This window comes from Notolepis coatsorum (assembly GCF_963971535.1).
Source record: "Notolepis coatsorum genome assembly, chromosome: 10".
In the NCBI taxonomy this organism is placed as follows: domain Eukaryota; kingdom Metazoa; phylum Chordata; class Actinopteri; order Aulopiformes; family Paralepididae; genus Notolepis; species Notolepis coatsorum.
In genome coordinates, this window is record NC_140174.1 from 80,526,495 (window position 1) to 80,550,466 (window position 23,972).

At 45.4% G+C, this 23,972-nt stretch overlaps 1 protein-coding gene across 1 annotated transcript in view; it reads right to left on the reverse strand.

The window, feature by feature from the left end:
• Nucleotides 1–23,972, reverse strand: part of aldh18a1 (aldehyde dehydrogenase 18 family, member A1) — a 118,103-nt gene that overhangs the window by 37,920 nt on the left and 56,211 nt on the right. The window contains exons 7-13 of the mRNA XM_084322809.1: nt 10,982–11,072; nt 9,834–9,958; nt 6,770–6,914; nt 6,203–6,276; nt 5,271–5,370; nt 4,145–4,365; nt 3,384–3,521 (exon numbers count right to left, since the gene is read on the reverse strand). Coding sequence (XP_084178935.1) covers nt 3,384–3,521; nt 4,145–4,365; nt 5,271–5,370; nt 6,203–6,276; nt 6,770–6,914; nt 9,834–9,958; nt 10,982–11,072 — 894 coding nt within the window. The remainder of the gene's footprint in view (nt 1–3,383; nt 3,522–4,144; nt 4,366–5,270; nt 5,371–6,202; nt 6,277–6,769; nt 6,915–9,833; nt 9,959–10,981; nt 11,073–23,972) is intronic.

A 23,972-nucleotide genomic window follows, 5' to 3' on the forward strand; every position in this document is an offset into this window, starting at 1 on the left:
TGGGAATGGGTCTGAGCTCGAAAAGGGCAAATACCGCCGCCTATCGTCTCCCGGATGGTATTGCACATCATTGGATTGGATTGGGTGGGACTGTGCATCAGAAAAAAACTCTGGTCCCGGGGTTTCCCTTCTCGGGCAAGCAGTAGCTGTTACCACATTCACTGGGGAGGCTCGGAGCAGCGTCGATTATGTGTTTTGGTGCTATAACGTTGGATCAATAAACGCGATCAATATTTGGAATGGCGATCAGGAATTGGATTAATCTTTTTGCAGAACATCTGATGTGAGGTAAGGACTCTATTTTACCAGTCTTGGGTTAATCAGATGTTTTTTTCTCCGCCATTGCAGCGTGTGTGTGTGTGTGCGTAACGTTAGCACTGACCACGGCATGGATAATTGATTTTTCAGCCCGCTTCTCTAGCGTGCATAAGTACACATATACTATCGATAATCTAGCGTTTATTTGAAAACTATTCATAAATCAGCCGAAAAATGACAACGTGTTTTGTGTATTCCACTAAAGAGCTATTATTGCGGAATTTCTCTGGAATTACTAGACATCTCCAAAACTATACTAGTATTCAAAACAGTATAAAACGGAAATGTACCAATGAAAAAACAATCCGTTTCGTACATGTTGACTGCAAGCAAGTCATTGATAAGCGACCGAAGATATAGTTTAAGCGTTCGCAAATTCCCCGTCCTCCGATTGACTTCAGTGTTGGCACGCTAGCCCTAATATGGTCATAAGGGCGTGGCTATGAATGTGTTAACTAGGGATGCTCGATATTGGCTTTTTTACCGATACCGATATACCGATATTGTCCAACTCTTAATTTCCGATACCGATATCAACCGATACCGATATATGCAGGGTTTCCCCCGCCAAAAAATGGAATAATTTCAGGTAATTAACATTACATATCTCTTGTTGTGGAATTAACACAACATTATGCATACTTTTAACAATAAATAAAATCAGAATTTGTTCTTACTTTCTTGCCTGGGTAAATAAAGGTTATAGAAATGTAAAAAAAATGTAATAAAAAAATGTAAACCGATACCGATATTTTCCTATGTCACATTTTAATGCCGATATCGGCCGATAATATCGGTAGGCCGATAATATCGGACATCCCTAGTGTTAACGTTTCCCTACTCTCACTTCGTTGGCGTTAGTCATAGCTAGATCTGTGGTGTCGGCTGGATGACGTTTTTTATTTTTTTATTTTATTTATCCTTTATTTATCCAGGAATGTCCCATTGAGATACAAGATCTCTTCTTCCAGGGAGTCCTGACCAACACAGCACACAACAAGTTTCAACATAAAACAGGGCATTAAACAAAAAACATACAATTCAAATATAAATACAGAGGGTCATTTGTGCAGTGGCAAGGAGCATAATCACATCAACAATAGCATCAGGTAAAACAGTTACATGTTTCATAAAGGGCTAATCGTAGCATACCTTTAAAAGTATTCACAGTAGGAAGTGCCTGTAGACAAAGTTTCACTTGCAGCGTATTCCATAAAAAGGGAGCATAGTGGGAGAATGCAGCTTTACCAAGCTCTGACTGCATCAAAGGAACATTTAACAGCATCCCATTTGCTGCTCGTCTGGTATTAAAAAAGCAAGTATAAAAGGACAGAAGTCTGGAGATATATAAGGGCAGCTTACCTAGCAATGACTTAAGGATAAAAATCAACATTGACTTTGTTTGCAAACGTTAGTTAACATTCGCTATCTATATGGCGTTGGCAGGCGGGGCTGGCGTTGTCCAGTTGACAGTAGAGTACATGATGGCACTGCATGTTATCAACTCGATTCGACTCAGGTAGAGTCGAGAAGGTACCACGCGCTAAATTGTCTGCCTCTTATCGGCTGCCCCCTCCCCTCACTGGAGGGACTATACAACTCCCGCTGCCTTAAAAAAGCAGTAAAAATACTGAAAGACCCACACCACCCGGGCAACAAACACTTCGTACGGCTGCGCTCGGGCAGGCGTTTCAGCGTCATGCCCACCCGGACAAACAGACCGAAGTTTAGTTTTTATCCCAGGGCCATATGTGCACTAAACTCAGCAAAATTTTAAAACAACAGTCTCCCTTGCACCCCCCCCCCCCCCCCCCCCCACGCACACACAACATTAAGGGATAGTGCAATTATCTTTTACACCCCCCTGTTTATATTAATGTTATTTATGCCTTACTCCTGTTTTTATATTTAATACTGTGTTTAGGACTGTGTTTTTATATTTTTACTAGCACCTAGGGCTGCATTTTAAATTTCGTTGCAACAACTATAACAATGACAATAAAGATCTATTCTATTCTATTCTATTCTATTCTATATAAGCCTCTCTCTAATAAAGGCCTGGTGCTCTTTGCAGCTGAGGTAAATACAAGACCCGTCCAATATTAGAGAAAATACGGTATTATTAACCCTTACCACACACATGACTATTATTAACCCTTACCACACACATGACTATTATTAACCCTAACCACACACATGACTATTATTAACCCTAACCACACACATGACTATTATTAACCCTTACCACACATTACTATTATTAACCCTTACCACACACAGTGCTATTATTAACCCTTACCACACATTACTATTATTAACCCTTACCACACACATGACTATTATTAACCCTTACCACACACATGACTATTATTAACCCTAACCACACACATGACTATTATTAACCCTTACCACACACATGACTATTATTAACCCTAACCACACACATGTGACTATTATTAACCCTAACCACACACATGTGACCCTTAACCCTTACCACACACGTGACCTTGGCTCTAGCCGTCACTGCTGAATGGACAGCTACAGTAACAGTGCTTCAAGGGGAACAAGGTAGCACTACTAACTGTCTTATTGACAAAGAGAGCCACAGCTCCCAGTCTGCAGAGCCTGTGTCAGCTGGCACTGTCCGAGGGGCTGATGTTTTTTTTTGTTCCAGTTGCTGTCTTGTATTGTATAAGTACAACTAATTGTAAGTTCAGCATATTGCACTCTTATGCTAAACATGTACATTGCTTTGGGTTGGTAAATATGACTGTATTTAGCCCCTTTGGTTCCTTTATTAATTAATTTATTTAATTTGTTTTACCTGCTCTCAAGGTACCGCAATTTGGCCTAACATGAATAGGTACTCGGTAGTACCGACGTAATTCGGTCGGTACCCTTAAAAGTACAGAGTTCGGTAACCAACCCTACTAATCGGTCAGTTACTTTTTCACAAGAGAAGTTTTGTTTTCCCCATTCTTTTTGAAAAACCTGGAAATTGTCCACGAAAGAAAAGCCTTTCACACATGCATCTCAGTACTTTTTGGACAGGAAGCCTGTCTTACCAGCTGCACAGACTCTGTGACGCTGTGCATGGCGAGGGCTTCCTGGGTGAGCTGGTGGAGGATGCGGTTGGTGTTGGCTGCCTCCTTGCCTCCCTTCAGCAGGAGGGCATTGCCACTGGCTATGGCTAACGCAGACACCTGGAGAAGCAAGAGGGTTACATCTCGTTTAGTATAGCCTTAGGACAACATATAGGTGTTAGCTCTCTGGAATGGAGAACAGCAACCCTGCACGAATATTTCCAGTTTCCACAGGAAACTGAACAGTTTGAGGATGGCTCTGTTTTGTTTGATTGATTGAATTTATTTTATCATTCATAAAAGATACATATAAAACTGCCCAGCAGGAATACATATACATACATTTAAAAAATCATCGCCTGAGGCAATGGTTAAATACTTATAGAGAATGTAGAAATGTGGTTGTTATTAGCCAGTGAATTCGCTCTTGGGGATGTGTAGCAAGGCATGCTGGAACACTGAGTCTGATTATCCTTTTTGACCCCAACCGTGGTGACAGCCAGCCGTGGTGGCTGGTGTGTTTATGTTCCTGATCACTCTGACACGCAAAACAGGAGAATAATGAGTGACCAGACATCCCCTGAATGTCTTACTTTATTATACAACATATTCTTTTGGATTAAAACAGAGTTGTATAAACGACGCAGTGATGACGAGTGAGGTAACATGTATTATGTACACCCGCCCCCCCCCCCCCCCCCCCCCCCCCCCCGGACCCCCCATCACCATCCTCCTCCTCTGACCTGTGGCAGGCAGTCAGGCCGGGCCTCGAAGATGACCAGCAGCACTCCGATGGGCACAGTTATCTGCTCCAGCATCAGGTTGGGGGCCACCCTGGTCCTGCGCAGCACCCGGCCCACACTGTCCTGGGCGGAGACGGAGATCTGCCGCAGGCCGATGGACAGGCTGCTGAGCTTGGATGGAGACAGACTCAGACGCTTCAGCAAGGCTGGAGACAGCTGGCCTAGTAGGGAGGAGGGAGGGAGTGCAGGAAGAAAAACAAGAGAGAAAGAAAGAAAGAAAGACAGACAGACAGACAGACAGACAGACAGACAGACAGACAGACAGACAGACAGACAGACAGACAGACAGACAGAAAACATGTATTTATACAGTAATGACCAGCTAAAACCCTCATCTAATTTTCAAAGTACAAGGCACCCAAAATAATTAAGCTGCTCATTAGCCAACAGTGAGACTGTGGTTGTACTGGGCAGCTCCTAGTGGTCAACAGTGTCAGACTGTGGTTGTACTGGGCAGCTCCTAGTGGTCAACAGTGTCAGACTGTGGTTGTACTGGGCAGTTCCTAGTGGTCAACGTTGTCAGACTGTGGTTGTACTGGGCAGCTCCTAGTGGTCAACAGTGTCAGACTGTGGTTGTACTGGGCAGCTCCTAGTGGTCAACAGCGTCAGACTGTGGTTGTACTGGGCAGCTCCTAGTGGTCAACAGTGTCAGACTGTGGTTGTATTGGGCAGCTCCTAGTGGTCAACAGCGTCAGACTGAGTGTGTCGCAGGGCAATACTGAAAGAGTGAATGTAACCTGGGTCTCTCGTAGTTATAGAAAAGTTGCTTTACTACAGAGTAAAAATAGCTCACAGCCGCAGCTTTGTTCATATCGTCAGACCAGAGATATAGTCCTCAACTACTGCACATGTTAACCATGTTAACCTTAACTACTGCACATGCTCCAGCTTCCTGCTTTACAAAGGACTACACTGAGGTGAAAAAGTCAACACCAGTCAAAGGTTGCCACTCCTACCAAACACACTCACAGGGCTGAGAGAATTAATCAGTTAGGCCTCCATCTGGTAAATTTGTTGAATGTTGCTTTGCGGTGGAATTTTATTTAATAATAAAAAGCGCAGGTACCTGCACTGACAGCCAGGTCCATATCCATCTTGTTTGCAGCCAGGATGTCCTCCCTCTTCTCAGTCAGCAGGTCGGCCAGGTGGCAGATCATTTCACTCCTCTGAAAACACACGCCACCAACAACCAGCACATTCAGTCTACCCGAGGAGACACGGCCAAGAGCACAGGCCATCTTCAACCACCGGAGGGAGCCATTCCCTCCCAAATGACAAAAATGTGACACAGATTCTTAAGAAATCAATGTAGTCTTGAAAATGTATATCAACATGGGATACTAATTTGATAACTTTTAAAATACAAACATTCAGCAAATCATAATTTTTTAACTAAGTCACAAGTTTCAGGTCAAGTTTCTTTGGTAACCAGGGGAACAAACATGTCAATAATATATATCTTCACAACCCATGTAAACAAATAATTAATAACTAAAACAAACAAACAAATACAGTGATGTGTTGGCAATGGATGGAAGTCAATTCCAAAGGATTTCTTGTGATTCATTGCTTGGTTCATTACATGTTGAATGGCCTTCACACCGTCTCTGTGTAGCTTGTTTTTGTGCCTTAGGTTGTTATGGTGCCTTCAGGCGCTCCTTGGAAACATTGTATTTACGAGTCACCAGTACATCAACGGCCACTGGAAGTGGTAATGTTTTCCCGTAAAGAGTGGGAAATAGGGAAGTAACGATGACACCCAAATTTTATTTGTGACGTTTGTGACAGCATGGCAGTTAATGCTAAATCTTTTTGTATATATTTCATTATTATATCATGAAATCTTTATAGATACTTTTACTTTAGTTATATAGTTAGTTCTATGTTTAGTATACTCAACATTACCCACAGGAACATCATGGACGCTGTGAGAAAAGGTCAATTGAACTTGAACTTGAGGAAAAGGCGTCATTCTAAAAGGTTACGACGTTGTGAGACCTGGTCAGGGGGCAGGGATGCCAGGGTCCTGCCGGAGTGACGAGCCATCTCCGCCTGCTGCTCCACCGTGGGACCTGGGGGGGGGGGGGGGGGGCGCGGGCGATGGGAGGGCACAGGTACAGAAGTCAACACACAGATAGGTGTGTCTGATGCTTGGCGGGGTGTGTGTCAGGGGCCCTAGGTTTCATTTTCCATTTCAGAATTCCAGAATTATTCCCACACACAGATTCAAAACTACAGATTGAATGCCCCTGGTGAAAGAAAACCTACATATGAAATGCCCCTGGTGAAAGAAAACCTACATATGCCCCTGGTGAAAGAAAACCTACATATGAAATGCCCCTGGTGAAAAAACTACAAATACAATGCCCCTGGTTAAGAAACTACATATTGAATTCCCCTGGGGGAATGAAGTATAGAGAATAGAAAAAAGAAAGCGCCTTTGTATAGAAAATCACTTTTTGTTTGTGTGTGTGTGTGTGTGTGTGTGTGTGTGTGTGTGTGTGTGTGTGTGTGTGTGTGTGTGTGCGCGTGCGTGCATGCGTGCGTATGTGCATGTGATCTCACCAGCTGGTTTGACCTTGGAGAAGAAGGTGCCCACCTTCTTACCCTCCACGATGTCAGTGATGACGTGGCCCGTCACCTTGGGGTGGGTGCCGTTGGCAATGACCACCGAGGTGCCACCTTGCAGCGCCCAGAGGGCTGCCTTCACCTGCACACACACACATACACACACACACGCACGCACGCAAACACACACACAGGATATTACAATGACCACCAAGATGCTGTCTGCAGCGCCCACAGAGACGCCTTCACCTGCACACACACACAATGATGACTGAGGTGCCCCCCTTCAGTGCCCAGTGATCCGTATTCACCTGCACACACACACACACACACACACATTTAGAATATTTTATTTATGTCCACATAAAGACAAGGTTTAAAGGACACAAATATTAACAGTGCACTTGTACATTGTGGGATTATTCCGATACAATCGTGCCACAGTGGCAATCAAAGTTACAGACTCACACGGATGATGAACCTGACAATCAACACACAGCTCATGGGTACAGATAGCAGCGTCTTCTCCAAATTGGCCGGCTGCCAATAATTGCTGACACTGAGCAATATTTAGCTAATTGTTTGGCTCTTCTCTTCGGAAGACCGGCCAACTGAAGGCCTCTAACACCCAATTTATGGACATGACCCAGGCTTCCAAATATGAAGACTAAAAGTTTACAGTTGTAGCCGAGTTGTGATATGGTATGGTCTAACGGTTGATATTTTAACATTTTGGTTGTAAATGCTTCCTCTAGACTGTAGTCAAACGTGCAACCAACTTCTGCAACCAACTTCTGCGGCACGGTGGTGTAGTGGTTAACACTGTCGCCTCACAGCAAGAAGGTCCAGGGTTCGATTCCCGCTTGGGGACCAGGTTTCCATGATGCCAGTTACCCAGGTGGGGTATCTCCCAGGCCTTTCTGTGTGGAGTTTGCATGTTCTCCCCGTGCTCGCAAGGGTTTCCCCCCCGATAAGATAAACCCAATGGAAAAACATGCACAACAACAAGATCGCTAACGCTGTGGCGTCCTAGACGAAGACGGACAGGAGCACTTGGATTGGTCCCCTGGCGCGGCTCACGTTGACGCCTGTCTGCTCCCGGCTGCCCTTGGGGGGGAAGGACGACGGGATGGGTTAATCGCAGATACGAATTGCATGCATGCATCGCATGTGTGCCAATTGATGACCTCGGAGCAGGTCCTAAATTATTATTATTATTATTATAGAATGAGAACCTCTCTGTTATTCTCATTAACAATAACAACATCGGAGGTGTTTGCTGAAATGTCAGAGAACAGTGAATTGTCCCTACACAGATTGAGCATATATGGCTTCACACTGGCGTGCTTATACAGTTTATATGTTGCAGGTGACCCGAGTGTGGAACTGACACTGTCTGCAATCAGGTTCACGATCCTATCATGCCTACAAATGTAGAGCCCTTTGTATGCATGACAGCCATTGAGTATGTGAGACATGGTTTCTGTTGTCTGTTCGTGACCATGGTGTATGCACTGTGGGCTATGACTGCCAGGGAACCAGATGGAAAGGTTGAGCATTGATGGTAAAACCTGTAGCCTAGCTTTTAAAGTAAAAATGATGATGCTCTCATCAATAGCTACATTTTTAAAAACTGCGTGCGAGACAGAGTGGTCAGCGGCAGGGAGACAAGCAAGCTTCCCTTGCAGTTTAAGCTCAGTCCAGTGTTGATGTTGGCGTTGTTGTTGTGCCGACATGAGATGGCCACGGGCATTGGTAAGTGGCAGTTCATGCCACGTTCCACAGATGTCAATGGTGGCCTTCACAGAGATGGTAGGGTCAGAGATGATCTCCTCAGAAACGTTAACAGCGTCTGAGTCCGGCCCCACCCACTCCAGGGTCACGTTGGACCAGCCGCATAGGTCATTCAGGTCTGGCCAGTCAGACCACACCCCGAATCCGGGGGTGCGGCTGTCCAGCTTTCACTAGCTTTCTTCTTGTAACCCAGGAAGTTTGGATCCGACCCACACGCCAGGGGGACCTTGCGTCTCTGCAGGTCTAAGAACAGAGAGGCTCTGGCCTGCTCTCTGACGTGCTGGTCGTCACTGTTCAGCATGTTGAGAAGATGACTGAGTCTCGTTGACCTTGGAGAAGAAGGTGCCCACCTTCTTACCCTCCACGATGTCAGTGATGACATGGCCCGTCACCTTGGGGTGGGTGCCGTTGGCAATGACCACCGAGGTGCCACCTTGCAGCGCCCAGAGGGCTGCCTTCACCTGCACACACACACATACACACACACGCACGCACGCAAACACACACACAGGATATTACAATGACCACCAAGATGCTGTCTGCAGCGCCCACAGAGACGCCTTCACCTGCACACACACACACAATGATGACTGAGGTGCCACCCTTCAGTGCCCAGTGATCCGTATTCACACACACACACACACACACACACACACACACACACACACACACACACACACACACACACACACACACACACACACACACACACACACACACACACACACACACACACACACACACACACACACACACACACACACACACACACACACACACACACACACACACACACACACACACACACAAAGATGACTGAGGTCCCCACCTTCAGCGCCCAGTGATCCGTATTCACTTCCCATTTATTTGTGCTAAGATAGGCTGGCTTCCAACCAGATAGCGTTCTACTAACACACAGAGGAAATGGGTATCTATCTACTGTATCTTCTCGTCTCTGACTCTGGAGAAGACATTATCCCGTAATGACGGTGTGTTCCTTTAAATATTGACTAACGCTTGAGTACCAAATCGATATTACTTTAACCGAACACCGTACAGTAGCCTTAAACCATTACTTAGGGGTCACTGGACAAAAACCTATTGCTATATATACTCCAATTCTCAGAGAACATGCGTCTATGTGCCAAAATGGTATCAGATTTTATTATCGGGGGAAATTCTCAGACACTGATACCCTGTTATAACTTGCCATCTGGCCTCTATCCCATGCCAGTACAGTATCAGTGCATTCCTAGCATTGACATACCTTGGCCTCCATGCCGCCAATCCCGACTCTGGACTTGGTCCCGTAGGTGATGGACTGCTGATCTCCGGGGTAGAAGATGTCGATCAGCTTGGCGTCGTCTGTTCCAGGAGGGCTGTCATACAATCCTAGGACAGGATAGATAAAACATGTAGCCGATTATTATTATTATATTTTTTGTATCCACTTTCTTTTCTCCTCTTTTTCAATTTTTTCTCCCATCCCAATTTAGCCGTGCCAATTCTCCCCTCCCCTGTCTTGAACGTTGCTCGCATGTGCCCCCCACTGGCCGGTTGTAGGGAGGATAGAAGCCCATCGCATGTCCCCTCCGATACATGTGTAGGCAGCCAGTCGCATCTTTTCACCTGCCAGCGCGGACTCTCATTTGGCGAGGAGTAACGTGTAGGAGGCTCACATTGCCCCCGCCATTTTCCTGTCTCTGCTGTGCAGGCGCCCCAACTGACCTGTAGGAGTCGCTGTTTACAACGTCCAGATTACCACCCATCGACTTCCCACCCGCTAACTCTGCCAATTGAGTTAGTATGACGGCCGGTCCAAGCCGGAGGCAACGCCGACAGCCGGATTCGATACCGGTGTCTCGTGCGTTGGTGACGAGCGCAATGTCCGCTGGGCCACCCAGCGGCCTTATTATTATTATTATATCATGTGGTCAGCCTTTGTTCTATTCATGCGACAACTGATAGTTAGAATAAGCAATATTCCCGCGGCTTGGTAGATTTAGCGTTTTCTCACGTTGCATGTTATTTTAATTAGACATAATGCATAGATAGTCCAACTGCATTGATCTATAAAAGTGGAATCAATTAATATAGCATTTTGTCTGTTTGTGAGTTTAAAATGTCAGTATGTTTCTGAGACACTAACAAGGTCTGTTTGTTTTCCCCAGAGCTGGTGAGGGAAGTAGCCAGGGAGCTCCTCATCTCGGCTCCTCCCAGTCTCTCCGCACGGTGATCAATTCTTCGAGACTTTTGGAATTCTTTTTTTCAATAAATCCTTTCAAATTATGTTAAATACTTTCCCATGCTTCCCTGGCCTGTAGAGAACCCCTGGTGTACAATGTGACAATTTTAGATAGCTGTAAAAATTATTAATAATAGAAAATAATAATAATAACTTGCTGGAGAACGTACCTTCTACATCAGACAGAGCGATGAGCAGGTCGGCCTTCATCTCCACTGCCAGGCGAGCCGCTAGACTGTCATTGTCCTTAATACTGATCACCTACACAAAAGACACTGGGTTAGTGGTCCTTAATACTGATCACCTACACAAAGACACTGGGTTAGTGGTCCTTAATACTGATCACCTACACAAAGACACTGGGTTAGTGGTCCTTAATACTGATCACCTACACAAAGACACTGGGTTAGTGGTCCTTAATACTGATCACCTACACAAAGACACTGGGTTAGTGGTCCTTAATACTGATCACCTACACAAAGACACTGGGTTAGTGGTCCTTAAAACTGATCACCTACACAAAGACACTGGGTTAGTGGTCCTTAACTCAATCCCCGCCAACAACGTTTATATACGTGTTTGGCCGACAACCATTGAACGCCAACGTTATTTGATAGTTTTTCCTTTTTTACGATATTTGTATTCATTATTCATCCAGGGACCTTGGTGTTACCATATAGGGAATGAGTCTGAGATCGCCAAAGTGCAATACCGGCCGCATCCAGCTAGACGGCGGTATCGAACACCCTTTGAAACCTTGTATTTTGGCCTGTGTAACGGCCAAATGTCCTCGATCTCACTTTTCCTTGTCGGGTGAAGGGAGCGGTTCTCCCGGTTCCATTGAAGCGCGTTAAATATCCCCGATCCATATGTTGTGGTGGGTTATGCGGTGGACCAAATAGACATCGGATGTACCAGATGGCGTTCAAACAATTGGAATATTATTTTTGGAATACTCCCGATCACAGGTAAGGACTATCTGACGTCAATTTTAGCTTGATCGTGCAATGCTTTTATACCGATCGGGCTGATAAGCGTGTTTAGTGTTCAATACGAATGCCGTTACTGCCAATCAAATAATCAGAAACGACCCCCCCCCCTTTCATGCATTCATGATGGAACATAATACCTATGATATAGATTTTATTTGGGAATAATAGCGTGTACAGGCAAGAAACGGCAACGCTTATAGTAGAATTGACGTATAAGCCTATTACTCAGCCTTTCGGGAATTACCCCAGACCACGCTATAACGATACTTATATTCACCACGGTATAACACAGGAACGTATGGATGGAAACATTTATTATTTTTCACATATTGAACGATAGATAGGTGATGTCAAATGGGCCATAGTATTGTATCCATAGCTATAATATAGAATATAGTTATAGCTCTACAAACAAGGTGACGCACTCCTATCTTTTAAAGCGTGGCAGTGCTAGAACGGGGCCCGACTAATTCCCGGCGGTCAATGAGTTAATACTGATCACCTACACAAAGACACTGGGTTAGTGGTCCTTAATACTGATCACCTACACAAAGACACTGGGTTAGTGGTCTTCAGAGGACAGACAGTAGAAGCCTAAGAGCTTGTGTCCATATAGCGTTTTTTTCTGGGCGCAAGTGTCTTTTTTCAATTGTTCCCACTGAGGAGTGATCGTACACTGATCGTACGGCATTCCCCCAGAGGTCTATAAGAACTGTGACCTTGACAACATCATCCTGGAGTTCTGCAACCATGCCCTGATGAAAAACAACCAGCCTGATATGTGGTCTCTCTCTAACATCATCCCAGTGCCTAAGTCCGGAGATCTCTCGAAGCCAGACAACTACCGTGGCATAAGTCTGACATGTGTCATTGCAAAGATGTACAATCGCATCATACTAAACCGGATAAGGAATGCCATCGACCCCCACCTCAGGGAGAACCAAAATGGTTTCCGAGAGAAGAGGACCACTGTGGCCCAGATCTTGGCCTTAAGAAGAATCATCGAGGAGGTGAAGAAGAACAACCTGACAGCGGTACTGTGCTTTATCGACTTCAAAAAGGCTTTTGACTCGATACACAGAGCCGTGATGATGAGGATACTCAAGGCCTACGGAGTCCCTCCCAATCTACTCCGGGCCATAGGGACCATGCACACGGGTACAAGGGCCAAGGTGGTAACCCCAGACGGCAACAGTGAAGAATTTGACATCCTGGCTGGAGTGATGCAAGGGTACACCCTTGCCCCCTTCCTTTTCGTCATAGTCCTCGACTATGCGCTCAGGAAGGCCATCAATGGACGGGAGCAGGAACTTGGTCTCACAATAACCCCAAGGAGATCGAGATGACACCCCGCCATAGTCCTAACAGACCTTGACTACGCGGACGACATCAGCCTGCTCTCTGACCACGTGGAGCAGGCACAGGAACTCCTGTGCAGAGTGGAGACGGAGTGCGCCAAGGTTGGCCTTAGGCTAAATGCCAAGAAAACCGAGGTCATAATGTATAACATCCTCCCGGATCATCCACCTTTAAGGACAACAGGAGGCTCTGCTCTAAAGGAAGTCGGTGATTTCAAATACCTGGGCTCGTGGGTCAACTCGTCCGAGCAAGACCTTAAAGTGAGGAAGACGCTTGCGTGGAGAGCTCTGAACGGCATGACCAGTGTGTGGAAATCCAACCTCCCCCGTCAAATCAAGCTCAACTTCTTTCATGCAACAGTTGAGTCTGTCCTTTTGTATGGCAGTGAATGCTGGACCTTGAAGCCCACCATGCAGAAGTCCTTGGATGGGTGCTACACCAGAATGATGCATGTGGTGCTCAACATCAACAGGGATGAGCATGTCACTAATGAAAACTTGTATGGGGGGGTGCTAAGGGTGAGCGAGAAAGTGGCAGTCAGGAGAATGAGGCTGGCAGGTCACTGCCAGAGACATCATGAGATGCCAACCAGCAAACTTGTGCTGTGGGAACCAACACACGGGCATCGATCACGAGGACGTCCCACATTAACCTACGTGGACGTACTCAGGAGAGATGCGGGAACAGAATGCACCGGCGAGCTAGCCAGATGCATGGAGGATCGGGATGACTGGAAGCACCGATGGAGGGTCCGTCCGAGGACAACCTAGATTGTGATCGTACACGGCAGCATGTGGTCGCCTGGAGGAAAAACGCTGCACCCGGCTTCTTTTTTCAGAAGCTTTTATGTGCGGCCACTCTGAGCGTTTCTAGGTTGGTGATAGACATTGGTGCCATAGATACAAAACTCACATGCAGCGTTTTTGATCAGGGAGAGAACCCTGGAATGTGTGATGTTGATTTAAATATTGATTTAACTGGTTGCACAGGAAAAACATATACTAATTCTTTAAAATTCCCTTTCAATTCAACAATACACTTTTTGAAAAAAATAAATCTTTAAGAATGAATGAATGCTCTGTTGTTCTATTTTCAATCACTGATTGAATTGGAAGGGAATTGACACCCAATATGGATGGCGGCCGGCTCATGCAAGTATGTTCCTATTAATAACGCACGGCAAGGACGCGTTAGTTGAGAGAAAAAAAAACTTTAATAAATCTGAGCTTAGTAAGTCACGAACGATTCATTTGAAAACCTTAACCTTAAAGAATTATGCAATTAATCGCATTACCCTTTTTAACACCAAACGCCTAGCTTTGCATAGCTTTGCGGTGGCTGGTGTGGTTACGTTCCTGGATCAGTCATGCAAACTGGGAGAATAACGAGTGACATCCCCTATACATCCCCTTGTATACAAAGATTTTTGGATAGCTTGGCTGGTCGTTCATACTAATACAATTGGCAGTATTAGGGGGTGGGAAGCTGGTGGGTGGGGATCGGACGTTGTGGACAGCGACTCCTACAGGTCGGTTGGTGCGCCTGCGCAGTAGAATCAGGAAGCGACGGGGTGGCGTGTCCCTCCCACACAGACCCTCGCCGCTTAGAGATCACGCTGTGCAGGTGAAAAGATGCGACTGCTGCTTCCTCGAGTACCGGAGGGGACACGTGATGCAAGGCTTCGTCCACATTGCAGCCGGCTTGTGGGAGGCATGGCCCAACAACGTTCGAGACAGGGGAGGGTAGAATTGGACAATGCGAAATTGGGGAAGGAGAAAAATAGAAAATGGGGAGAAAAAGTAGGAAAAAAAAAAGAAAAAAAAACAGAGTTTTGGATTAAACCAAGTTGTGGAAACGATGCAGGGATGAACAGTCTTTCCCAGCGGAGCAACACGTGTGAAGTAACAGGTCGAGCTGTTCTATGCTTGCTAGTTATGTTAACATTAGGTAGCAGTGTTATGTATGTTAACAGGGATTGTCCAACAAAGATATTGTTACATCTGAGAACGAGTGTATTCACACAATGCATAACTATTCAATGTTACTTAGGACTCCTGTACTTAGGGTTACTTTGCATTTCTTTTTGACTGCAGCCCCTACATGTGCATTTTGCTACTGTATGTACCTTTAGCTCATTAAATTAGTAAGCTAAAAACATATGTCTTCACCTTAGCCTTTTAATACATTCTGCCACTTACTCATTACATCCACACTGTGATTATTGTATTGTAAATGAGATATTTTTATTGTCATTGTTGTATTACCTGCATTGTATTTACCCTTTTTCTTATTCCCTGCACTGCTTTTATTTTATGTTAATTTGATCTATTTGTATGTCTATTTTTACTGCTGTGAAGCACTTTGGGCTGCAATTCTTGCATGAAAGGTGCTATACAAATAAAGTGTTCATTATTAATATGCATTAACACTAGCATATCATGCGATTAACGGATACAAAAAAATATTTGATTGACAGTTCCCGTAACGCTGATGCGTTATAATGAGGATGAGGAAGAGGGAGAGAGGTGTGAGTTGTGCTTTGCATCTACAGCAGAAGATCACAGCTGTTAGCTCCTGTCAGAGAGATGAAGGTGTCTACCTCTAGAGACGTTAGTCTCGGTCCCGTCGCTCCTTCCCAGCATGCACTGCTTTACATCCCCTCCCCGCATACACATGTCCTCTGGAGGAGCGGTCTCTGTGTGTGTATTAGAGTTGGGCAGTTTCCGACTCATCCGGGTTAAAGATCTGAATCTTTGTACTGAATCAGGAATCACCAGTCCGAGGTCTCCATTAACCCTATGAGTCCTCTATCTGACTGGCTGGCTGCTGCAGTGCTTGGTATGTGATATATTTTATGCACAAGCTATGATGATTATTATTATTATCAGTAGTAGTGGTATAGATTAGTAATGCATATTTTATTGTAAGCAAAACAACAACAAACTCAAAGACTCAGTGACTCAAGTGAACCAGATCACTTTAGTCCATAAATGTTACTGGATTTACCACCACTAGTGTGTATGTGTGTGTGTGTGTATGTACAGTATGTGTTTGTGTGTATGTGTGTGTGTGTGTGTGTGGGGGGGGGTTATTTTGTCTGTCTGGGTTCTGCATCGCCTCTCAGTTGAGTCAGTCAGCACAATAACATACGGTTATCCTATAACCATAGTTATATATGAGTAATAGCGGCGCTCAGCGCTGCCTAGTGGAACACATCCTATATCAGTCTAACTACTGAATACATTTCTCCACATGTACACGTACACACCCATCCGCCTGGCCACACCCCCATCCGCTCCTCTAAATAAGCAGGGGTGTGGCCATGCTAACAGCTCCTTCCCAAGTCTTTCGCTATTACTCATATAACTATGGTTATAGGATAACCGTATGTTATATGACGTCATAGCTTACGCTCTGCGCTGCCTAGTGGAACACAGGAGCTGAGCAGAGCGGAAGCTCGACAAATGTACACGCTGAGGCACCCCACAACCATCAGAACCGGGGAGGACCCGAGCCCCCGGACACCCCTAGTAGAGGACAGGAGGGAATCGGATGTGACTGTGCGAAGAGGGTTTAGCAACTCAACGCACAGGGTGAGCAGACCGTGGGACTTACCTGTTGAGTTAAAACTCATGAGTGGAGCATGTCAAGACACCTCAGACAACTACCAACTACATCTCCCAGAGTGCATCAGCTGCAAGATGACTGCCGTTGGCTGATTGAACAGCTGTTAAAGGCTGGTGGTGGAGACACTCACAGAACAAACAAACAAAGCAAGCTGAAGGTCGACCCAAGGAGCTCTACCCCCAAAGACGCCAATGGTCGGTTATGTTCTACTTATTCTACTGTTTATTTATACTTCTGCTTAAATGTGGTTAAAATCAGGCTAATTCAATTGTGTGTTTAGTAGCTCCAACTGTTTCAGTCTACACATTCACTTGCTTGAGAGTTGGTTTTCATTTATGTTTAAAAGTATCTCTTTACAAATTAAGACCAAGTTAGAAATGTTAAAATGATTTAAGAATTTGAAAGACTACTAAAAAGGTCGACAACTCATGTTTAAAGGTTTAAAATGCCTTGTTCAATCAGAGCTGATCTACAAGCTTAAAGTTTAGCTATATTTCTTCACTTATTCAATTTAAAATACCAAATGTTTACTTGACTTGAATCAAATGTTTACTAACTTGAATCATTTATTAAAGGTTACAATTCAGAAATGATTAATTGAAAATGACTTTAATAATTGGGTTAAAATGTCAACTTTATGAGTTAATTTAAGACTGTGTTAAAATGTCGACTTTATAAGGTAATTTAATACTTTACATTTTGGCATTCATTGTGTAAACACTATCGTTAAAAGAGTTGACTTTACAGTTGAAAACCAAGTGCTAGCAGTGGAGGACGAGGATAAAACTGTTTCGACCCAATACTGCTGACACGGAAGGATAAAGATGGCTGAAGATACGGCGGAGGTCAAAGAACTAAAGAAGGAGAGGACCACAGCAAAACGCCGCTTCACCAAACAAGCCAACCACATTGCCAGAGGAGCAGACACCATGCTGCGATCCGAGCTGATGGATGAGTTCAGCACACTCTCACTCTGTTATAGAGCCGTGCTTGAGGCAAATGATGAATTCAGGTTTGGGCTGGAGGCTGAAGTAGAACCTGAGGATGAAGAGAAGGGGCTTGACGAGAAGCAAGAGGACGACCTCAAACATACTTCAAAAGAAGCCGAAACAAAGATGGCAGAGATCAAAGACATTGTGCATCTAATCCTGTGGTCCAAATATGGAAAACATGAGCTGGAAACAGCTATTGATGGAGCTGAGAAAGTAAGTGAAGCAGCAGGAACTGTGCCAGTGAGGACTGCATCCTTAGAGTGCTATGAACAGCACCTAACGCTCTCAGACGAGATGGGAGACAAGGCCATCTCTATAATGTCCACGTGGGAGAAATGGATACCTGACGAATCCAGAGATGAACTGAATGCGAGGCTCAAGAAGCTAGAAGACACCCTTCTCCGGCTGAAGATGAGGAAACCTCAGTTTACATCTGCACGCAGCCTGAGGAATGCTGAGCAAGGCACAGGAGTTGCACCACACCATCCGACGACACCGTTGGTGAGGATAAAGCCAACCACCCTACCTACCTTATCTGGAAATAAGAGAGAATATCACAGATGGAGAAAAGATTGGGAAAGCCTGCAAAGGCAGGGAGAGCCATCCGGATCCCCTGAAGTTAAAAAGATCCAGCTCTTGGACAGCGTGGAGGAGAAAATCTCCAAAGAACTCAGACTTTCTACCTACACTACAGCCAGAGACATTTTCAGAGTCTTAGAGAACAGGCATGGAAATAAATCAAGCATCACTGTGGAAATCCTTGAAGAGCTCGACAGGATACCATATGTAAAAGGAAACCAGCCAAGAAAGGTCATCGACCTTATACAAACTGTGGAGAAGGCTCTGTCAGATCTCACTGAATTGGGCAACTCTGGGGCCATAAACAACGCACTTGTGATCAAATCAATTGAAAGCAAGTTACCTGACTTTATCAAGAGAGACTGGTTGATGTTCATGGTAGATCCCAGCAGCAATGTCACAGCAGAGAACCATTTTGACATGCTCTTGAAATATTTGAAGAACCAGGAAGACGTACTGGAGAGGCTTGATCAACTAAGAATTGTGGAGAAGACTGACAAGCCAGATCGCCCGGACAAAAAGAATGAAAGAAAGTTTGCCTCGACAAAGAACACAAAGAGACTAATGCTTGACGTATGTGTTGTCTGTGGCGACAGTGGACATAACCACAAACTGTTCTTTTGCCGGAAGTTCAAGGGACTGAAGCTTTCGGAGAAGACGGCTGCCTTGAAGAAGCTGGGAGCATGCAGGAAATGTCTCGGATGCCATGACGGAACTGCATACTGCAGAGAGACATTCCTATGCAGAAATGCAGACTGTAAGAAGGGAGGAAATGCCGCAGACCACCACTATATCCTCTGCCCAAAAGGAGAATTCAAGCCTCGATGGGAAGAAGGAAGAGGTGGAAGAGACGGCAACAAAGGCAAACTCACAGAGGAACAAGAGTCGTTCTTGTCTGAACTCTCCTCTGAAATGGCAGATCGAGGCAGAAGGGCTTTTACTAACAAAACTACAGTGGCACTCAAAACCTCCGGCCAGTCTGAACTACTGCGAAGAAATGGTCTCGCCGAGCTTCCTGTCATCATGATGCTGATGAAAGTCACTGCAAACGCTGGTCAGAAAATTGGGACATTGATTGACCTAGCGTCAGATACAAACTACATCACCCATAAGGCTGCTGAAAGACTTGGGTTGAGAAGAGAGAAGATAACATTGATTGTGCATGGGGTTAAAGGAATGGCCATGAAGGTGGACACTCAGAGATACCTCCTCAAAGTTAGAGTGAAGACTCTTACAGGCACTGAAAGAGCCCACAAACTAGTCTGCTACGGCCTAGATGAAATCGCCAAGGTCCATCAAGTGATTCAACCAGAGAGGTTGCAAAGGTTTTTCCCGGAGGTCAAGCTTGAAGAGCTGGAAAGGCCAGAAGAGGTTGAACTACTCATAAGCCACCGAGAGGGAAGACTCGCTCCCCAAAGAGTAAAAGTAGTTGGAGACCTCGTCTTATGGGAGAGTCCACTGGGGAAGGCGGTGGGCGGAGCACATCCTGATCTGCATGAAGAGGTGGACGTGGAAGCATATGAATCAAGAACTCACTTTGCTCGCTCCATGAGAACAGCAGCAGTCAAATATCAAGAGACATTCACAGTTGCCAGTAACCGTGAGTTCCTTGAGTGGTGGCACTGGGACAGCATCGGAGCTGCATGTGAACCAAGATGTGGAGGATGTCGATGTGGAAACTGTCCACCAGGAGGAAAAGAAATGACCCTGGCAGAGGAGAGGGAGTATGAAATCATTAAAGGAGGCCTCACCTACAAAGAGGAGGATGCTCACACCCCATCTCCACACTGGGATGCAAAATATCCTTGGACCGTAGATCCTGTCTCTCTCCCCTACAACAAAAGTGCAGTCCAGGCCTGCTTCTTAAGGATGGAAAAACAACTGAGCAAAGAACCAGACTGGAAAGTCGCATACACAACCCAAATCCAGGAAATGGTCGAACGAGGAGCAGCCATAAAACTCACCGATGACATCATTGACAAGTGGACTGGACCAGTGTGGTATGTGAGCCACCTGGTGGCGCCAAACCCCCATTCAGTGACAACACCAGTTCGTATTGTCTGGAACAGCAGCCAGAAATACAAAGGCGTGAGCATGAATGACATCCTTCTTAAGGGACCAGATGTACTCAACCCTATTAGAGCTGTACTGCTACGGTTCAGAGAAGGTGTGCATGCAGCTCTAGGAGACATAAAGAAGATGTACAACTCTGTGTGGCTGGAGCAGCGTGAGATGCATCTACACAGATTCCTCTGGAGAGACAGCCCAGAAGAGGAGATCAGTGAATATGCAATCACCAGAGTCAACATCGGGGACAAACCTGCTGGTTGCATCGCTCAGTTGGCTATGAGAGAAACGGCGAGCCTGCCCAGCTTTGTTCACTTGGAAGATGAACGCAGAGTCATTGAAGAGGACAGTTATGTGGACGACCTCTTGACCTCCCACAATAACCTGGATCAACTCGACAAAATCACTGCAAAAGTTGAAGAGATTTTGGGAGCTGGAGGCTTCTTCCTCAAACCATGGGTCCGGTCAGGGCAAAGTGGGAGGAAAGGAACAGAGAAGGAAGTCCTAAAAGAGGAACAAGGGAAAACCTTCATTCTCCCAAATCAAATGAGGGAAGAAGACAACAAAGCCCTAGGCATCGGCTACCAAGTGGACGAAGACAAGCTCTACATGTTGACCTCAGTTAACTTTTCCAAAAGAAAGAAGAAAATGAGAGTTGGCAAAGATCTCCTCAAAGAAGAGGTGAGAACCGAAACACCAAACCCACTGACTAGAAGGGCTCTCTTAAGCCAAGTAGCCGGGCTGTACGACCCAATTGGCCTAGTAGCACCGGTCAAGCAGAAGGGAGCAATTCTTGTCAGAAAGGCATTCCAAGAGGGAGGAGGTGGCAAGCTGACCCAAGAAACCTGGGACAAACTACTCTCGGAAAGCATCAGAGAAGAAGCCATACAGCTTTTTGAAGAATATGTACAGCTTGGTCAGGTGAAATTCTACAGAAGCCTCACACCAGCTGACTGGAAAGGAAACCCTTGGGGCATCACATTCACTGATGGAAGTGACAAAACCTTTGGAGCTGTGATGTACTTAAGGTGGGAAACATGTCATGGCATTGAAGTTCGGTTCGTGGAATCAAAAGCCAAATTGACACCTCTGGATCAAAAGGGAGAAGCTGTAAAAGCTGAGATCTGTGGAGCAGTCTTCGCAGCCAGAATCAGGAAGTATGTGGAAAAGCATGCTCGAATGAAGATCGAGAAATGGTTCCATCTGCTGGACAGTCAGACGGTCCTTGGGGCAATCCAGAGACAGTTATGGGTACCAAAGCTTCTTTGCCAACAGAGTGGGTGAAATCCAAAAGACTGCACCAGTGCAGGACTGGTGGTGGATCCGTGGAGGTCTGAACATAGCTGACATCATTACAAGAGGAGGCACTCCTGAAGATTTAAAAGAGGATTCCACCTGGCAAAATGGACCAGATTGCCTGAAGTGGCCAGTGGAGGAGTGGCCCATTAAATCAGCTGGAGAGGTAGCTGCCCAGGCCAGGGAGAGCGTAAACACACACTCCAAAGGAAGGCATTTTCAGCTGCAATCACACGAGCTCAAGCTAAAATCAGTCCGCAGGAAGACGACCCTCTGACCACACAGGAAAGTCAAAAGGAAATGCCAACTCTTCTAAGAAGGAAGCCCACTGGCTGGGTCAAATATCTTGTGGAAATAAGAAGATTCAGCAACCTGTCCAAACTGGTGAGAGTCATCGCCTGGGTCTATCGAGCTGTCAAGCAGTGGCTAGAGAGGAAGTGCCAGGTGCCAGGGCAGTCAAAGTGGAAGGCATCACCCAAACAAGCTGGGTTGACTGTAAAAGAACTTGACAACGCATCTGAAGACCTTTTCCTCGCTGCTCAAGAAGCTATAGCCTTCCCAGAGACGACTCTAAGCAGATTGGCAGTGTACAAAGACGTGAACTTTGGACTCTTACTTTGTGGAGGCAGAATCCAGATGTTCAACGAAGTGAAGACTGCAGTGCCAGTCTTACCTTTTGAATCGTGGGTGTCTACATTGCTGGCACAAGAATCCCACAAAGCAAACCATGAGGGAGTAGCAGGAACCCTTCTTCGCATGAGGAAAAAGGCTTGGGTGATAAAAGGCCGGAGACTTGCCAAGAGGGTGGTTGACAGTAGAGTTGTTCCGATACCGATACCAGTATCGGAAATGCCGCCGATACTGCCTAAAATGCTGGTATCGGTATCGGCGAGTACCCTCTAATGTTGCGCTCCGATACCATATGACGTCATTTATCAACAACACTGCGGACGTTGGGCTCTGTAGATATACCCTACTCGCTGAGTGAGCATTATAAAACAAACGTGTGCTTAATCGACCGTGAATTAAAGTGTCAATTGCCATTTTAACAGCAGAGCAGATACTTTCTTAAAATGCCATCGTCCCGGCAGAGCGCTGTTGACGGGGAGCTCTGATGTTTTTAGCATTAGCTGAACAGCTAACCGAAAGCTAGCATTAACTAACGTTAAAGGTTTAGCCATAACGTTACCTTGGCTAAAGTTGGGGCTATTCATAATCCAGCAATAATGGCTGCAGACCTGCAAGCAAAGTACAGCAAGTTGGCAAAGGAGTATTCCAAGTTAAATCACAATGTCACCAGTAACGTTAGTCTTTCCTAGCTCATGGTAACGTCGTCATTGCACAATTGCACGTCGCGTACACAATTAATGACATGTTGCGGACAGCCATATCGGCGACAATGTTTAGCTTTTAGTGCCAAATGATAAGAGTCTGAGGCGGAGTCTCAAAAGAGAATGTTGAATATTTATTGTGCAAAAATCACAACAACAGAGCCTCTGCTACTTCAACGGAGCCTTCTTGTGGAAGCAAGTGCAGCAACGAATGTCCGTGTGGAACTAATGTGCCAACAACAACCTTTCCGTGGGTGAACTCATTGAGAGTTTTCAATTACTGATACTAATACTAATCTATACAATCACCTGTTGTTGAATAAATACCATTACTTTATAGTTATTACTAAAAAACAGTATATATAAAACAGTAGCTGTATTAAAAAAAAAAAAAAAAAAAGTTTTATAATTTATATATTTTTTTTATTTTTTTTAATGTATGCACTGGTATCGGATAAGTATCGGTATCGGCCGATACCCAAAGCTTAGGTATCGGAATCGGATCGGAAAGTAAAAAATGGTATCGGAACATCTCTAGTTGACAGCTGTGTCGTTTGCAGAAAGAACAATGTAAAACAGTGTCAACAAATCATGGCTGACCTGCCTCCAGAGCGAACAGGCCCAGCTGCACCATTTGAATTCACCACCATGGACCTGTTCGGCCCCTATGAAGTGAAGGATGAGGTCAAAAAGAGGACCAGACTCAAAGTATGGGGAATCGTCTTCTGCTGCATGGCTTCCCGAGCCATGCACACTGAAGTGGTGAGTGACCAGTCATCCGAAGGATTCCTGCTCGCCTATCAAAGGTTCACTTCGCTGAGAGGACACCCCAGGAAACTCTGGTCAGACCCTGGCTCTAACTTTGTGGGAGCCAAGCCTGCTCTGTTAAAGCTTTACAAATTCCTTGACCAACTGAAC